This window comes from Rana temporaria, chromosome 12 (genome assembly GCF_905171775.1).
Source record: "Rana temporaria chromosome 12, aRanTem1.1, whole genome shotgun sequence".
Taxonomy (NCBI): Eukaryota; Metazoa; Chordata; class Amphibia; order Anura; family Ranidae; genus Rana; species Rana temporaria.
Window position 1 is genome coordinate 73569793 of NC_053500.1, and position 18959 is coordinate 73588751.

General features: G+C 46.2%; 1 protein-coding gene across 6 annotated transcripts in view; it reads left to right on the forward strand.

Annotated features, from left to right (window-relative positions):
• The window catches only part of LOC120918553 (probable ATP-dependent RNA helicase DHX58), a 57012-nt gene that overhangs the window by 18678 nt on the left and 19375 nt on the right, over positions 1-18959 (forward strand). For all 6 annotated transcript variants that reach the window (XM_040330187.1, XM_040330190.1, XM_040330189.1 and 3 more), the window contains 3 exons: positions 169-360; positions 15579-15835; positions 17071-17220. In XM_040330187.1, the coding sequence (XP_040186121.1) occupies positions 169-360; positions 15579-15835; positions 17071-17220 (599 nt within the window). The remainder of the gene's footprint in view (positions 1-168; positions 361-15578; positions 15836-17070; positions 17221-18959) is intronic.

Genomic DNA, 18959 nt, shown 5'->3' on the forward strand with positions numbered 1-18959 from the left:
GTAAGTAAAACAGGGGCACTGGGGGGCCCGAGAGTGCAAGGTGTTTTTTCACCTTAATGGCCTTTAATAGCAACTTATGGCTAAGAATAGGAAAAATGTTAGCGAATCAATGGTTTGTGGATTGTGGTTTGTGGTGTTTATGAGCCTTTTGGTGTTCTTGTATTTCAGGAGCAGTAAATGCGGACAGAAAGAAAAGGACATGTGCTGTGCACCTTCGTAAATACAATGATGCCCTCTTTATTCATGACACTGTCAGAATGCAGGATGCCTATGCATTTCTGGATATGTTCTACATTGAGGAAAAGTTCATCAGGACATCAGACGATCCCACTGATGTCTTTCTCTATCAGTTATTCAATGGTAAAGAGCATTAATGTATTTGTACATTATTTATATTTTGTGATGTGTAAGTATTTTAAAGCAATATGTTTTATTACCTGCCAGCTACTCTCACAGTCCCTCTCTTCTGCACATTAGGTATGTGGTCTAAAGTTGACATTCAGCACACATTTTTTTTTTTTTTTTTTTGGTATACAGAGCTATACACCAGGCGTGTCTAATCTTTTAAACTTCTTAAACCACATTGGAAAAAAAGGGAAAATTGTTATCAAATACTGTGATTTTCCTTTCCTGGCCTATCCTCATGTCAGCACACAATGGGTTCACGCCATCTCTGTAACCCACCGGACCACCTCTTCCTAGCTAAATCCTGTATAATAATTATAATAATGCATAAAAGGCAGCCCCTCCCCCACTGAAGTGTTCAATAACCTAGCCTGCAACAGGCCACTAGGGAGTCCAGTGCTGACGTGAGGATAGGCCAGAAAAGAAAAATGACAGTAAGTATTTGATAACAATTTTCCATTTTCCTGGCCCTACATGGGTATAACTAGCTGAATAAATGGGAGGGAGAGAACACATAAAAAGAAAAGATTGATGCTCAAAGAAAACCTGCTAAAGACAAAAATTATTTATATGTCTGGTCCCAAACTTTGCAGAACTTTCTGACCACATGCCCAGCTTGTAAAGTCGAATGAAGAGCTGCAGAAACTGTCTCACATATATGTTCCATTGTAATCCTGGCATAACTGCCCCAAAGGCTGCACTGTAAAAAATATTGTACTGGGTCTACTCAAAAAAAACGAGGCAACTATTTGCATCAGCTTTTTAAGTACTGTCAACTAACCTTATTTTTGTCTGACTCAGACTTTTCATGTTTTCAACTTTGTTGTTTTAAGTAAAGCCAACTTAATTTTTTTCATTTTTTTCAGACCATGGCCCGGATTCAGAAAGGAGTTACGTCGGCGTATCTCCAGATACGCCGTCGTAACTCTGAGTGTGAGGCGTCGCATCTCTGCGGCTGATTCATAGAATCAGATACGCCTCACTGCTGCTTAGATACGAGCGGCGTAAGTCTCCTACGCCGTCGTATCTTGGAGTGCATATTTACGCTGGCCGCTAGGGGCGCTTCCGTAGATTTACGCATAGAATATGCAAATGAGCTAGATATGCCGATTCAGAAACGTACGTGCGCCCGGCGCATTGATTTTCATTGTTTACGTAAGGCTTTTTCTGGCGTAAAGTTACCCCTGCTATATGAGGCGTAGCCAATGTTAAGTATGGACGTCGGGATAGCGTTGAATTTTGCGTCGTTTGCGTAAGTCGTACGCAAATAGGGCTGTTCGTAAGTTACATTCACGTCTAAAGCATTGACTATTTGCGGTGTAATTTGGAGCATGCGCACTGGGATACTTTCACGGACGGCGCATGCGCCGTTCGTTAGGAGCGTCAATTACTTGGGGTCACGATTAATTTGCATACAACACGCCCCCCACCAGCCTATTTTGAATTAGGCGGGCTTACGCTGGCCCATATACGCTACGCCGCCGTAATTTCGGGCGCAAGTTCTTTCTGAATACAGGACTTGCCTCTCAAAGTTACGGCGGCGTAGCGTATATGAGATACGCTACGCCCGCCTAAAGATAGGCAATTCTACGTGAATCTGGCCCCATAGGTTTAAGTAAAGACAACTAACTTTTCCAGTTTATAGACCATGGGCTGGATTCAGATAGAATGGTCTATCTATCCGCCCGGCGTAACGTATCTCAGATACGTTACGCCGCCGTAATTTAGGGCGCAAGTTCCGTATTCAGATACAACTTGTATTACGGCGGCGTAACGTATCTGTGTCGGCGCAAGCCCGCTTAATTCAAATGTGGATGATGTGGGCGTGTTTTATGTATATTAACTGTGACCCCACATATTCGAAATTTTTTACGAACGGCGCATGCGCCGTTCTTGAAAAAATCCCAGTTTGCATGCTCGAAGATCCGCCGCAAAACGTCATTGCTTTCGACGTGAACGTAAATTACGTACATCCCTATTCGCGAACGACTTATGCAAACAACGTAACATTTTTAAAACTCGACGCGGGAACGACGGCCATACTTAACATACGCCTCATATAGCAGAGGTAACTATACGCCGAAAAAAGCCTAACGTAAACGACGTTAAAAAAAGCGCCGGCCGGACGTACGTTTCTGAATCAGCGTAACTACCTAATTTGCATATTCCTCGCGGAAATATACGAAAGCGCCACCTAGCGGTCAGCATAAGTATGCAACCTAAGATACGACAGCGTAAGACACTTACGTCGGTCGGATCTTAGGGAAATCTATGCGTAACTGATTCTCTGAATCAGGCGTATAGATACGACCGGCCAGACTCAGAGATACGACGGCGTATCAGAAGATACGCCGTCGTATCTCCTATCTGAATCTACCCCCATAGGTTCAAGTAAAGCCAACTCAATTTTTCCAGTTTATAGAAAAGTTTAAGTTAGGAACACATACATTAACTTATTTATTTCAAGTACTTATATAGCACCATCAATTTACAGAGCCATTTACACATATATTGTAAATTCACATCAGTCCCTGCCAGGGGCGGACTGACCATTGAGTCACTCGGGCACTGCCCGAGGGCCCCATGCCATTAGGGGGCCCCATCAGGGATGCCAGGCTCAGTAAAACCAGGGACAGTATGTAAAAATCTATGTTTTTTTTACATCTGTCCCTGATATGTCCGAAACCGACATGCTTTTGATGTGAAAATCCCAAGATTTTAGCTGCCCCGCCTCTGCACTGCCTCCTAGCGTGGTGGCCATCTGTAAGCCCGGGGGCCCCATAATCTTCTATTGCCCGGGGGCCCCATGAGTTGTCAGTCCGCCCCTGGTCCCTGCCCTCAAGGAACTTTCAACCTAAGGTCCCTGACTCACATTCATATACTAGGGCCAATCTACACAGGAGACAATTACCCTACCAGCATGTCTTTGGAGTGTGGGAGAACCTTACACAGGCACAGGGTAGAACATGCAAACTGCAGTGATATTACTGTAACTTGTAACTTATTCAATTTTTTTAAGCTGGTAAAACATATTTCTTAGCTAACAAATCAAACTGGAACACACACATGTATACACAGTGTATCTGTAAAGAACGTAGAATACAGAATGTATTAACTTTTTTTTAAGCCTTTTAGGATTTGTGCTTTACCACTTCAGCTCCGGAAGGATTTGCCCCCTTAATGACCAGGCCATTTTTTTTTGTGATACGGTACTGCGTTGCTTTAACTGACAATTGTGTGGTCATGCAACACTGTACCCAAACAAAATTGACGTCCTTTTTTCCCCACAAATAGAGATATTCATATATATATATATATTTTTATTTTATTTTTTTCTCCGAGGCGTAACGTATCTGATTTACGTTACACCACCGCAGGTTTACAGCGTAAGTGCCTGATTCACAAAGCTCTTACCTGTAAACTTGCGGCGGTGTAACGTAAATCTGCTCGGCGCAAGCCCGCCTAATTCAAATGGGGCTGGCACCATTTAAATTAGGCACGTTCCCGCGCCGAACGTTCTGCGCATGCTCCGTGTTCAAATTTCCCGACGTGCTTTGCGCGAAATTACAGCGCCCCAACGTTTTTTTTGAACTGCGACGTGCGTTACGGCGTTTCGTATTCCCGGACGTCTTACGCAGAAGAAAAAAATCGAAATTTTGACGCGGGAACGACGGCCATACTTTAACATGGCTGATCTAAAGATAAGCCATGTTAAAGCAGGTGTAACTTTGCGACCGGTAAAAGCGACTAGCGACGACGTACGAGATTGCGACGAACGCGCGGATCTTCGTGGATCGCCGTAACTAGTCATTTGCATATTCTACGCCGACCGCAATGGAATCGCCACCTAGCGGCCGGCCTAGAATTGCATCCTAAGATCCGACGGTGTAATTCAATTACACCTGTCGGATCTTAGGGCTATCTATGCGTAACTGATTCTATGAATCAGTCGCATAGTTAGGACGGGCGGATCACAGAGATACAACGGCGTATCAGGAGATACACCGTCGTATCTCTTCTGTGAATCTGGCCCTATATGTGTTGTGCCCCATGCCCTGATTTGCTGTGCCCTGTACCCTGATGTGCTGTGCCCTGTACCCTGATGTGCTGTGTCCTGATGTGCTGAGCTCTGTACCGTGCCCTGATGTGCACTGTACCCTGATGTGTTGTGCCCTGGGCCGGTCTGGATGAAGTCCAGGGCCACATTTTTGTCCCAGTCCAGCCCTGCCTAGCTTACATGTGCTACAATCCGAACTTGTTCAAGTAGTGGTAGAGCCTTATCCCCAAGGATAAATTAGCGCCACCAAAACGTTAAAAAAGATTATTCGCGCTGTGCTGATTCTAAAAATGGCAAACATGTTCGCCGGGCAACTGCGATCGCTCTTGCGAGAGACAGAATGGAGATCTGTCAATGTAAACAGACAGATCTCTGTTCTGTCAGGAGAGAGGAGACAGATCTGTTGTTAATACTGATTATGAACAACGATCGGTCTCCTCCTCCTCCAGGCAGTCTCATCCCCCCACAGTTAGAAACACTCCCTAGGACACACATTTTAGCAAAGAAAAAGCGATACCAACTGTGGAAAAACGCTGCACACCCCTGATAGAATTTGAGAAAAAGTACCCATAGGGACTTTGAATTGCAGCAAAAAATAACAAAATGAACAATGGGTGAAAATGTATATAAAAGTATAAAGTTTCAAATGGTATCAAAGAAATATAAATAAGTAAATAAACTTTATACTTTTATATACATTTTCACCCATTGTTCATTTTGTTATTTTTTGCTGCAATTCAAAGTCCCAAGGGGTACTTTTTCTTTTTTTCTAGGACACACATTTAACCCCTTAATCTCCTGCTAGTGTTAACCCCTTCACTGCCAATGACATTTATACAGAAATCAGTGGCTATTTCTTTATCGTACACCGCGGGATACAGAGCCTTTAATCATTACATAGTGGATTGTATAGTTCACCAGAGGTGATTGTACACACCCAATGAAGATGAGTTGCCCTCTATATAACCCCTCCCATAAGGGAAGTACCTCCGTTTTTTCACCAGTGTCCAAGGTGATCGTCGTGACTAAGGATGTGCTAAAGAAGAAGCTCTGGTAAAAAGCCCTCTGGGGGTCAAAGAGCTGCGCAAACTGATCCATCCAAATGCTTATTCTTATACGCCTAAAATGAATGGTACCCGGCCTCGCAGAAGACCAAGGTTTCGCCTGTAATGTCTCTCTTTGGAGGACTGGGCTCTGGGATCCAGTACTTTCGCAATACACTAAAAAGCGCAAACGTTTCTGGCAGAGTCTTTTACAAGGTCCAGGGAAGAGGTATCCTTTAAGTAGGAACCCATATCCCTGAAGGTTGGCACAACATACCCGCCGATATGGGTGAAGATTGGTACTGTCTGGACTTTAGCATTCCTGCGGCGGGGATAAGGTAAGTGGGAAAGAATCCTAAGTTAAAAAATGCTTAAGGACTTTCCCTTTATTTGTGAGTAGGGTGTCTTGCCTATGTCTGCCACTAGAGGGAGTAAAGAGGAAGGTTCTACTCAGTGTCAGTTCAATGGCAAGGTACACACTCCTCCGCTGCAGGCTCTGCATGACATAGTGTCCTAAGTTCAAGATCTCTCTAGGGTTGTGCTCGCTGGTTGCCCTGCATCTCCTCGCTTCTGCTAGGAATTTTCCGCCAAGCCTCGGCAGAACAGGGGGCCATAGTCACGCGAGCAGGGCATGTGCGGCGTGCACGCCGCTCTACTATGCAGGCGAGGGGTGGAATTTTTAAAGGCAGGCTCAGACACCTAAAATTCCCAGCATGAGAGACACAGCAGCTTTGGGGGAACTTGAGTTTGCTCTGGGTGGTTGGATTCAGGCACTCCTGGACACCTACTCAGCATAAATAACTGTGATTAGTTGCTGACTTTATGTACATGGCTAAACTTGCACAGTATTGTATGCATTTTTGTACCTCTGCTTTGGCTTAGAACTATGTCTTCCAATAGGAGGAATTCAGGGGCAACAAAGAGGAATAAAGCATTGCCGCCTGAGTCGAAGGGCTCTAGCCATTCCTGCCTGGTGCCATCCTCTTCTGTAAGACATGAAGCACCGGTACAGGATGAGCCATTACCTTTGTCAGGAAAAGCAGCCTGCCCTGTTGTGCCCGCTCCTGCATATGTCACTGAGGACACTCTGGCAGCAGCTTTAAGCATCTTGGAAGGGAGGATCGCTACGTTAATCGCTAAATCCTCTCAGAAGGAAAAAAGCGGAGTAGGTCCCCTTCTGTTGTTCTAGATCCCTCTTTAGAAAGATCTGATGATGAGGAGATTGAGGATATATCCCCACCAGGGGAAAAGAATGAGGAACAGTCGGATGAATCAGGGGTATCTGAAGAACTTATTTCTGTCTCCCAGGTTTGCTGAAGCAGTGCGTTCTACATTTAAGTTGCCTGCTTCTGGTTCAGCTGAGTCACCTATCTCATCCCTGGGTTCATTAAAATTAAAATCCCCACAGGCTGCATGTTGCTTTCCGGTTCATCCTCTGTTGGAGAATCTCATTTACGCAGACTGGGAACATACAGACAAGCGTTTTTCTCCTCCCAGGAAATTTTATATACTTTACCCTATGGAGGAAAAATTTACCAATAAGTGGAAACTGCCTACAGTAGATGCGGCCATTTCTTGCGTAAATAAGAATTTAACTTGTCCTGTGGACAATGCTCAGGTTTTTAAAGATTCTTCTGAAAAGAGACTAGAATCTTTACTTAAATCCTCCTTTCTTATGGGTGGCGCGGTAACCCAACCTGCTGTAGCGACAGTGGGTATGTGTCAGGTCCGAAAAGAACAGGTGAAGCAGGGGCTTAAAGATCTTCCTCCGTATCAGGTCAAACTTTGGGAGAACCTGCCTAAGGCCTTATGTTTTACAGTGTATGCCATTAGGGATTCCATCCAACAGGAATCCCACATCATGCTCCAGCTGGTGCACATGCGTAGAATTCTTTGGTTAAAACATTGGTCAGCAGAAACTCCATGTAAAAAACTTTTGGCCGGGTTCCCGTTTCATGGGGAACATCTCTTTGGAGATGATCTGGTTAAATACATCCAGAAGATTTCCAGTGGTAAAACTACTCTGTTACCAGATAAGAAGATTAAGCGCCCTTGTTTTAAATGTTCTCTCTCCCCGGTGCCCGGAAACTCTGCCTCCAGGCAATGGCGACAGCATTTTCAGCCAGCCACAAGAGCTAAGACCCAGAATCGAGCCCAGGGTCACAAAAAGCAATGGGTTCAAAAAACGAACAAGCAAAACCCCAAAGCCCCCTTGTGAAGGGGTGCCCCCGCTCGGCCGAGTGGGGGGGGGCGGCTTCGGCAGTTTTCAGCGGCTTGGCAGACAGAGATCCAGGACAAGTGGGTAGTTTCCACAGTATCCCTAGGGTGCAAACTGGAATTCCAAGAAATCCCACCTTATCGGTTCCTAAGCTTAAACATCTCCAAAGATCTGTTTAAGAGAAAACCCTGTTTCCAAGCATTGGATCACTTGCTGTCTCAGGGAGTAATCATGGAAGTCCCCCTAAAAGAGCAAGGTTCGGGGTTTTATTCAAACCTCTTTGTGGTTCCAAAACCAAATGGAGACATCAGACCCATTCTGGATCTAAAAGCTCTGAATCAGTTTCTGAATAATCGCCATTTCCGTATGGAAACTATTTGTTCAGTAGTTTCCACCCTGCAAGACCGAGAATTCTTGGCATCAATAGACATCAAAGACGCATATCTACACGTGCCTATCCATCCCGCTTACCAAAAGTTCCTAAGGTTCGCAGTAGAGCACCACCACTACCAGTTTGTTTCTCTGCCTTTTGGCTTGGCTACTGCACCTCGGGTATTTATAAAGGTTCTGGCCCCGCTCTTGGCAAATTTAAGGTCAAGGGGCATAGCGGTGACAGCTTATCTAGACAACCTACTGCTGGTAGAACAGTCAGTAGCAAGGTTGAATTACAGTATACTCAGTACGGTAAAATACCTAGAGTATTTGGGGTGGATCCTAAATCTACAGAAACCCTCTCTACAGCCACTGAAAAGGGTGGAATATTTGGGCATGGTCTTAGACACAACCCAAAGCAGAGTATTTCTTCCAGAGCCAAAAATCAGATCTCTAAAGGAATTAATCAGCATCATGGTCAAAGCAAAGAAGGAGCCATCTATTCGCCTTTGCATGAAGTTTTTGGGGAAAATGGTAGCCTCTTTCGAAAGTGTCCTTTCTGTCCGCCGCAATCCAACTAAAAATCCCTGATCACTGCAATTACTAGTATAACATTTTTTTTTATAATAAAAATGCCATAAATATATCCCCTATTTTGTAGATGCTATAACTTTTGCACAAACCAATCAATATACGCCTATTGCAATAAAAAATTTTTTTTAACAAAAATATGTAGAAGAAAACATATCAGCCCTTTTTTTGGGATATTTATTATAGCATAAAGTAAAAAAAATGTTTGTTGTTTTTCAAAATGTTTATAGCGCAAAAAATAAAAACCGCAGAGGTGATCAAATACCACCAAAAGAAAGCTCTATTTGTGGGGGGGAAAAGGACATACATTTTGTTTGGGTACAGCATCGCACGACTGCACAATTGTCAGTTAAAACGACACAGTGCTGTATCACAAAAAATGGCCTGATCATTAAGGAGGCAAATTCTTCCAGTCCTTAAGTGAATAAACATTCATCAACCAGCTTCATTGGCTAAAGCTTGGAGACCTTTTACTGTAAATTGGTCTTCTTATCTTATCATATCTCTCCCATTCTTCATCATTGAGCTTTTTACTCTCTGTCATTATGGGATAAGAAGGCCCTTCCTTTTTCACATTTGGAAATATCTGAGTGCTTTTTGCGAGGATTTGGGCCTGTGTCTTGCCTGTGGCATGGATATTTGACACATACTTTTCTCTACAGCTTCTAGGCTCTAAAATTTGTGCATCTGCTTCTGTATACATTGTCATTTAAGCTAATCCATCCAACTGACTTTGCTGCAACCTGGGCTGGGCAAGACATTTCCTATTGCCCTGATTTAAACACATGTGCGCCATTGCAACATGAGCTGCTTAAGGAGCATGAAAGCAGCCCTGTGCGGGAATTCAAGGAATGCAGATTGTCCTGGTCAGGATGTTTTCTGGATGGTTTGCGTTTAGGGCTTCCGCTCCTAAAACAATGCAAAACAGCATACTTTGCTTTCCTTGAGCACTCTTTTAAAAACATGTCCTACATTGCCTGCTCATACCTTTTGCTAGTGTAGCGCCCTGTCCCCAATTACTGGGGCGCTATTCTAAATTTAGAGGGTGTCTGAGCCAATAGTGGGCTTAGACTTTGTTGAATTTCATTTAAATTAGCCTCTGTTCTGCCTATGGTTGTGCTTGAAAGGATTTTCCCCTGTTGCCTGTAGGTGGCGTTACCACCTCAGGCCCATGTTGGAATACAGGCAAACCATGGTGTGTTGAGTGACCCTTCTCGGCAGCAGCCAAGTGGGAGTGGTGCCCCGCTGTGCATGCTGCGAAGGGATACTTAAGGGGCAGATGCAGTGTTTCGGGGTCCTTCGCCTCGTGGCCTTCCTGGCATGTGTGTGTGATCTCGACCTCGACGCTGGCCTGATGTTGCAATTCTGTGGAGTAGGCCCAGTTATGCTGGCTGGGGCATACAATTAAAAACGGGATCCCAAGCTGTCCATGCAAGTGGGGGAAGCTGTTTAATAAAGGAAACCGGGGGAGGACCTGCCCTGGAGGAGACCAAGCAAGGCAAGCTACTGTCTCGGGATAGGCCTGGTGACTTTGTTAACAAAGAGGATCCATTACTCTATTGGACTTACAGTCCGCCAGGTCGGCTTAAAGGCTCTTTTACTGTAAGGCTGGAAGTTCGGGACTTAAATCCTGTGGCAGAGGATCCCTGACTATCCATCTTTCATTCTCAGACGGTCTGTGGCAGAGACTGTTCTCATACTGTCCGTGCATCACATGGCTGCTAGGCCATGTGAGAGGGGTCTATCCGGGTGAGCAATACCCGCTCAGGAGTGAGTGGTGAATACTGGAAGTTTAGACATTTTTCTGTGTGCGTTGTACCGCGTACCTGAACCTTACCCTTCTCTCTATACTCTCCAATTTCTTCACAAGTTTTATGCAGCAAAAATAAAACCTGACAGTTGAAGGTTTTACATCTTGTGTGGACATTGCAGCTTCTACAGACTTTCTCCCTGAACAACTAACTTAGAGGTAACGTGCAAAATCCAAATAACCAGCAGCTCCTCCGGGGGCTGTGAAATAATAAACATGTTTTACTTACCTGCTCTGTGAAACAGTTTTGCAAATGGGGGCACCGAGCCAAGCCGCTGCTCTGTGTGTCCATTTACTCATGGAGCCATGGTTCGGCCCGCCCCCTCTCTCTCCTGATTGGCTCACTGGCTGTGACAGAGGGAACCATTGCTAATGGCCAATCAGGAGTGCAAGTCCCCAGAGAGGCAAGGCTCTTGTGGACATTGCTGGATCGAGAGAGGGCTCGGGTAAGTATTGGGGGGGCTGCTGCACACAGAAGGTTTTTTACCTTCATGCATAGAGTGCTTGAAGGTAAAAAAAATTGTGCCTTTACAACCAATGTATGTAAGGAGCATCCTCCGGTATTCAGATCCACAGAGGTAATTCAGTCACCTGGCAGAAAGTGTGAAAGTATACGACTGGGGTAGGTGTTATGTGCTCTAGTTACATAGGTGGAGGTCAAAATGCCTGGGTACAAATGTTAAATGTGAAGCATAGCCAAAGCTATTTTGGCTATACTTCTCCTGTAGGTCAAAGGAGTGCCTTTCATTCTGTGCTCCTGCTAACCCTTTTCAGCCAACAGTGAGCTAAAATTTGCTGTTGACTGACATCACAGAGCCGGTTCAGGCTCTGAAAAGATCAAGACCATATGGTTGGGATTCACCTAGAACCCTGGATTGGCATCTGGCTCAGCCTCTCTGTGATGTACCAAGAGGCTGAGTCAGCCTCTTCTGCTCGCTCAACAGCCCAGTGCTCCGGTGAGTGCTAGAGGAGCAGTGCAGAGAGCCGGAGACTGACAGTCCCAGGTATCTGCTCAGAGCAGAGGGGAGAGCTGAGCGATTAGCTTTGATTGCTCAGTTCTCAGACAGCTGCAGAGCCAGTCAATACTTCTCTTTTAAAACAGTAATATAATACTGTATGTGGGTGAAATAAGGTGTTGAAGGCCATCAATACTCCTAAGGGTTATTCCAGTTTGACTTACTGTAGATATCCTTTTCATGCCTCCTATGAAACTGTTGTCCCTTTTGTTGAAAATGTGCATTTAGCAGTCCTTTGACTTGTGTGTAATTAGACTGTTGAGTCTGCAGACTTTGTCTCCCTGTTCTGTATAAAGGGGAGGAGCTACAATTGCAGTGTCCAAACACCTGCAGTATCTACATGTCATATAAATAAAGAATTCTAAGCTGTATTTATTTGTATTCTAAGTCCAAAACAAAATTAATTGCTTCTTACTTACTACATCCAATAGGGTAAGATAAAGAATAATAGAAGCAAAGCTTCTTAGGCCCCGTACACACCAGAGGATATCCGCTGGAAACGGTCCGCCGGACCGTTTCCAGCGGATACATCCTCTGGCAGATTTGGATCTGATGGCTGTACACACCATCAGATCGAAACCCGCGCGGAATACATCCGCGGTGATGTGTCGCGCCGTCACCGCGACGATAACGCGGCGATGTGCGCGACGCTGGAAGGTAAATACTTTCACGCATGCGTCGAATCATTACGACGCATGCGAGGGAGGGGAGCGGACGGACTGATCCGGTGAGTCTGTACAGACGACCGGATCAGTCCGCTGGACAGGATTCAAGCGGATAGATTTCTTAGCATGCTAAGAAATTTTTATCCGCTTGAAATCCGTCGGCCGGATTTTAATCAGCGGGGAAATGTCCGCTAGGCCATACACACGACCGGATCTATCTGCTGGAACTGATCCGCGGATCAATCCCAGCGGATAGATCCGGTCGTCTGTATGAGGCCTTAAGAGTAGAGATTAATGCCCTGTACACACGATCAGACCTTTGTCCGACCAAATTCACATCGGAATTCCGACGAAATTCCATTGGAGGAAAAAAGAACATGGGGCCAGATCCTCAAAAGAGATACTCCGACTTAACTGCTGTTCAGTCTGTGTGTAACTTTGGAAACGATCCTCAAAAGGCTTTTTCCAAAGTTACACAGAAGATCCGGCATGTGTAATTGATTTACACTGCCTAATTTTAGGATGCAGTACCGCATCCGCCGCTGGGGGCATTTCGAGTCGAAATGCCGTTGCTAGTATGCAAATTAGCACTTAAGGCGATCCACAAAGCTTTCTAGCTTCTTTTTTGCGCCGTAAGTGTTATTTTGCAAGTGTAAAATTAGGGCTCGTTTTACAAAGTGTAAAGTTAGTCACACCTTGTAAAGGCCCATTGCAGCGACGGCATTTGGTATGCTTTCCCGAGGGAGAACTCCACGTCAATTTGTAAAAAACAAAACCGGCATGGGTTCCCCCCCAGGAGCATACCAGGCCCTTAGGTCTGGTATGGGTTGTAAGGGGACCCCCCCTACGCCGAAAAATTGACGTAGGGGGTCCCCCTACAATCCATACCAGACCCGTATCCAAAGCACGCTACCCGGCCGGCCAGGAAGGGAGTGGGGACGAGCGAGCGCCCCCCCCCCTCCTGAGCCGTGCCAGGCCGCGTGCCCTCAACATGGGGGGGTTGGGTGCTCTGGGGCAGGGGGGCGCACTGCGGGCCCCCCCACCCCAGAGCACCCTGTCCCCATGTTGATGAGGACAGGACCTCTTCCCGACAACCCTTGCCATTGGTTGTCGGGGTCTGCGGGCGGAGGCTTATCGGAATCTGGGAGTCCCCTTTAATAAGGGGGCCCCCAGATACCGGCCCCCCACCCTAAGTGAATGGATATGGGGTACATCGTACCCCTATCCATTCACCTGGAGGCAAAAAGTAAAAGTTAATAAACACACAACACAAGGCTTTTTAAAATATTTTATTATTCTGCTCCGGACGCCCCCCCTGTCTTCGTTATTAGCTCAATTACCAGGGGGGGCTTCTTCTTCCGCTCTCCGGGGGTCTTCTTCCACTCTCCGGGGGGGGTTTCTTCTTCCGCTCTCCGGGGGGGGCTTCTCCGCTCTCCGGGGGTCTTCTCCGCTCTCCGGGGGGGGGTTTCTTCTTCCGCTCTCCGGGGGGGGGCTTCTCCGGACTCCGGGGGTCTTCTTCCATCTTCTCCCCTCTTCCGCTCTTGACTCGGCGAACCCCGGTTCTTCTGCAGCTCTCCGGTGCCTTCTTCTTCAGCGCTGGCTGCCTGCTATGTTTGTGTGTTAGCTCGATTTCAAACAGGCAGCCGGCGCGGTCTTCTGTGGCGTCAGGGTCTTCTGGTCTTCTGTTCTTCCGATGTTGTCTCGTCGCCTGTTGTCGCTGTAATGATGGAAGCGCGCCTTGCATCCCATTTATATAGGCATCACCGTCCCATCATGCTCCGGTAGGTACCCACGTGGTGGGTGCACGTGGGTAGGCACCCACCACGTGGGTACCTACCGGAGCATGATGGGACGGTGATGCCTATATAAATGGGATGCAAGGCGCGCTTCCATCATTACAGCGACAACAGGCGACGAGGCAACATCGGAAGAAAGGAAGAGAAGACCCTGGCGTCACAGAAGACCGCGCCGGCTGCCTGTTTGAAATCGAGCTAACACACAAACATAGCAGGCAGCCAGCGCTGAAGAAGAAGGCACCGGAGAGCTGCACAAGAACCGGGGTTCGCCGAGTCAAGAGCGGAAGAGGGGAGAAGATGGAAGAAGCCCCCCGGAGTCCGGAGAAGCCCCCCCGGAGTCCGGAGAAGCCCCCCCGGAGAGCGGAAGACCCCCGGAGAGTGGAAGAAGACCCCCGGAGAGCGGAAGAAGAAGCCCCCCCTGGTAATTGAGCTAATAACGAAGACAGGGGGGGCGTCCGGAGCAGAATAATAAAATATTTTAAAAAGCCTTGTGTTGTGTGTTTATTAACTTTTACTTTTTGCCTCCAGGTGAATGGATAGGGGTACGATGTACCCCATATCCATTCACTTAGGGTGGGGGGCCGGTATCTGGGGGCCCCCTTATTAAAGGGGACTCCCAGATTCCGATAAGCCTCCGCCCGCAGACCCCGACAACCAATGGCAAGGGTTGTCGGGAAGAGGTCCTGTCCTCATCAACATGGGGACAGGGTGCTCTGGGGTGGGGGGGCCCGCAGTGCGCCCCCCTGCCCCAGAGCACCCAACCCCCCCATGTTGAGGGCACGCGGCCTGGCACGGCTCAGGAGGGGGGGGGCGCTCGCTCGTCCCCACTCCCTTCCTGGCCGGCCGGGTACCGTGCTTTGGATACGGGTCTGGTATGGATTGTAGGGGGACCCCCTACGTCAATTTTTCGGCGTGGGGGGGTCTCCTTACAACCCATGCCAGACCTAAGGACCTGGTATGCTCCTGGGGGGGAACCCATGCCGGTTTTTTCTTTGAAAATTGGCATGGAGTTCTCCCTCAGGAATGCATGCCGCTGTCATTTTTTTTTCCCCGACGCAACTTTAAGCCGTCGCGATCCTCAAAACTCGGCGTAACGTAACTTCGCGCATGCGCAGTACGGCCGACGCGCATGCGCAGTACGGCCGGCGCGGGAGCGCGCCTCATTTAAATGGGACTCGCCCCATTTGAATAGGAACGCCTTGCGCCGGCGGAATTTTAGTTACACAGCCTGAAATTTCTAGATAAGTGCTTTGTGGATCAGGCACTTAGGTAGAAACTTTAAGCCAGTGTAACTTAAATTGGATTTTTTAAGTTACGTCAGGTTTTTGTGGATCTGGCCCATGTTCTCTAAGTAAACTCCGATGGAGCATACACATGGTCGGAATTTCCGATGGAAAAAGTCTGTCTGACTTTTTCCATTGGAAATTCCGATCGTGTGTACGAGGCATTACAGGTAAATAAAAAACACTATAATCAATCTATTTTTTTTTTTTTTATTATGTAGTTATTCAAATGTGGTATTTAAATGTATATAGCATTTAGATAAAACATGTTTGCGGTTTTTCTTGCCTCATTTTTTGCCATTTATTTATTTTGCTTTTACAGATAACTGTGACCACCTGCTAGAACTGAGCAGAGACCAGAACAATGAAAATCCCAAGCTAAAAAAGCTTGAAGAGATTCTCAAGGAGCAGTTCCAGTCCTCGCTTTGTTCCCGCGGTATCATCTTCACTCGCACCCGGCAAAGTACCCACTCCCTGCACAACTGGATCACTAGCAATTCCACTCTCAAGGAACGGAATATAAAGAGTGCGGCACTAACTGGAGCTGGCTTCAGCAATCAGACCAAGCACATGACACAGGTATTAAAGTAGTTATGTCTGCATTGCTGACTGTATTGCTCCCTTAACAATTACAGTAAAAATATAAATACTGTTGGCAGTCTTTGGTAACTGTAGGACAAAGGAGCACAGGACTAATACATTATAAACAAAAAAAAATAGTTTATTATTTCAGAACTAAAACATTACCTTGGTCCAAAAAATAATACATGGGTTTCAACATGAATTGAAATGTGTGCAATATGTTTACATTATATGATCTTCAGCTTCATCTAATAGCCATAATGCAGTATTTTCCTGAACTACCCCAATTTCTAAATACAACATTATGACCACTAGATGGAGCTGGCGATCACAGGAAGTAAACAGTTATTATTTGTAACAGCTGTGTGCTTAAAGCGGAGGTCTGCTGAATTTTTTTTTTTTAAAGCCAGCAGCTACAAATAATGCAGCTGTTGACTGTTAAAATATGGACACTTACCTGTCCAGCGTGCCCGCAATGTCGGCACCCGAGGCCAACCCGTGCCTTGCGGCTTCACTTCCCGGTTCCCTACTGCGCAATCGAAATGGTCCCTCCTGTCTTCTATCTCCCAGAAGACAGCGGGGGGGGAACAGGAAGTGGCGTAGATACCCGCAGATTCTGCGGATATCTATGCCCGGAAGTGGGTGCAAATACCTGTATTATACAGGTATCTGCACCCCCCTCCCCCTGAAAGGTGCCAAATCTGAAACCGGAGTGAGGGAGGGTTCAGAAAAACCGAGGTTCACTTTTGGTGTGAACCTCCGCTTTAAAGTAATATTAAGGATTTTTTTTTTTCAAGTAACAAACATGTTATACTTACCTTGTTCTGTGCAATGGTTTTTCACAGAGCAAAAAGCCCTGGTCCTCTTTTTTTTGGGTCCCCCATTGGTGGTCCTGGCTCATTCCCCTGCCAAGTGCCCCTATAGCAAGCCTCTATTTTTTTACCTTAAGGCATTAAGGGAAATAACTGGAACCTTTAGAACTACTTTAAGACATTCCCACAGAATATTTTTTATAAACAAACCCATTGACTAGTCCTGTAGCGTTATTACCTAAAGTAATTTGGCATCATCATAGTAATGTAATCTGATCATCATGCTAATGTGTTATTCCAGCGTCTTCAAGCTGATATTGTTTTGCAATTGAAATACTTTAACTCCTAATCCCAAGATTAAATCAATTTACATTTCTATTGGTTAAAGTAATATTTCATATTCATAATCTGTGTTCACAGAATGAGCAACAGGAAGTTATTGAAAATTTTCGTAAAGGCTCGCTAAACCTGCTTATTTCGACCAGCGTTGCAGAGGAGGGCCTTGATATCCCAGAATGTAATATTGTTGTGCGTTATGGTCTGATGACTAACGAAATATCAATGGTGCAGGTAAGATATCACTGCAGCAGGTGTGATGTGGAAAATGGTGAATCTCTAGAGAAGATTCCAAAAAAAGCATGCAAGCTCAGGTCAAATATGTTTGTAAAAGTCAAAGAATTTCAAGTTTTCATGTAACATCCTTAACCACTTCCTTACTGGGCACTTAAACCCCCTTCCTGTCCAGAGGACTTTTTGCGATTCGGCACTGCGTCGCTTTAACTGACAATTGCGCGGTCGTGCGACGTGGCTCCCAAACAAAATTGACGTCCTTTTTTTCCCACAAATAGAGCTTTCTTTTGGTGGTATTTGATCACCTCTGCGGTTTTTATTTTTTGCGCTATAAACAAAAATAGAGCGACAATTTTGAAAAAAAAATAATTTTTTTTTAATTGTTGCTATAATAAATGGCTCAATTTTTTAAAAAAAAACATTTTTTATCCTCAGTCTAGGCCGATACATATTCTACATATTTTTAGTAAAAAAAAAAAAAAAAAAAAAATCGCAATAAGCGACTGGTTTGCGCAAAAGTTATAGCGCCTACAAAATAAGGGACAGAATTATTTTTTTTTTTACTAGTAATGGCGGTGATCTGCGATTTTTATTGCGACTGCGACATTATGGCGGACACATCGGACACTTTGACACATTTTTGGCGCCATTCACATTTATACTGCAATCAGTGCTATAAATATGCACTAATTACTGTATAAATGTGACTGGCAGGGAAGGGGTTAACACTAGGGGGTGAGGAAGGGGTTAAATGTGTGTTCCCTCATTAGTGTTCTAACTGTGGGGGAAGGGGGGTGACTGGGGGGGGTGACCGATCTGTGTCTCTATGTACAAGAGACACAGATCCGTCTCCTCTCTCCCCTGACAGCACCGCTGTCTGCGAGAGCCGGGAATCAGAGATGATCTCATATGTAAACATATGAGATCATCTCTCATTGGCCGCACAGATCGCCTAGGAAACGGCCGCTCCGATTGGCCGTTCACGGCGATCTGTGACTGGCTGTGTCCAAGGGACACGGGCAGCACAGAAGTTCCCCGCTGCGCGCTCGGGAGCGCGCGCGGGGAACGCGGAAATGAGCTGCCGTCAATTGACGGCGGCTCAGAGATTTAGAACCACCCTGCGGCCGTCAATAGTCGTACGGCCGTAGGGAAGTGGTTAAAATAATAAATGAATAATAATAAATAAACAAACCCCCATTCGCTGATTAAATCACTGTGTTCATTCAGAAAAGGAAGGGGCCAGTAAACATGACATATTTAAGGGTAAACATGACATATTTACAGGCCCCTTCCCCTGCTCTCCATCCTGAAATGATTTCCAGCAGCAGCCGGTATGAGGGAGAGGAGGGGGAGCTTGGGTGACCAAGGGAGCATACAGGGGACCTGGGCAGCAGAAGGAATAGGTTCTTTTACAGAAGGGGCAATGGCACTGATTTCCAGTAACTCACCCCTGCAGCAGCTAAAAGCCAGTGGAAGGGAGAGGAAGAGAAGTCGGCTTTCAGCTGCTGCAGGGGGGAGCTACAAGAGATCGGTTCCAGTAAATGCCACCCCCGCCGCCCTCTTTCTTCTTGTCAGCTGCCTGGGCCCCCCTATTAAACCGATGGGACCAGGGCCTTGTACAGGGGGACCGGTGGAACACCCTTATCAGTGGCCCTGGCGGTAAGCCTCTTATCACGTGAGAATAAGTGGCTGTGTGAACAGTGATTTGGGGGACCCCATCCACAATCATTCTATGCCAT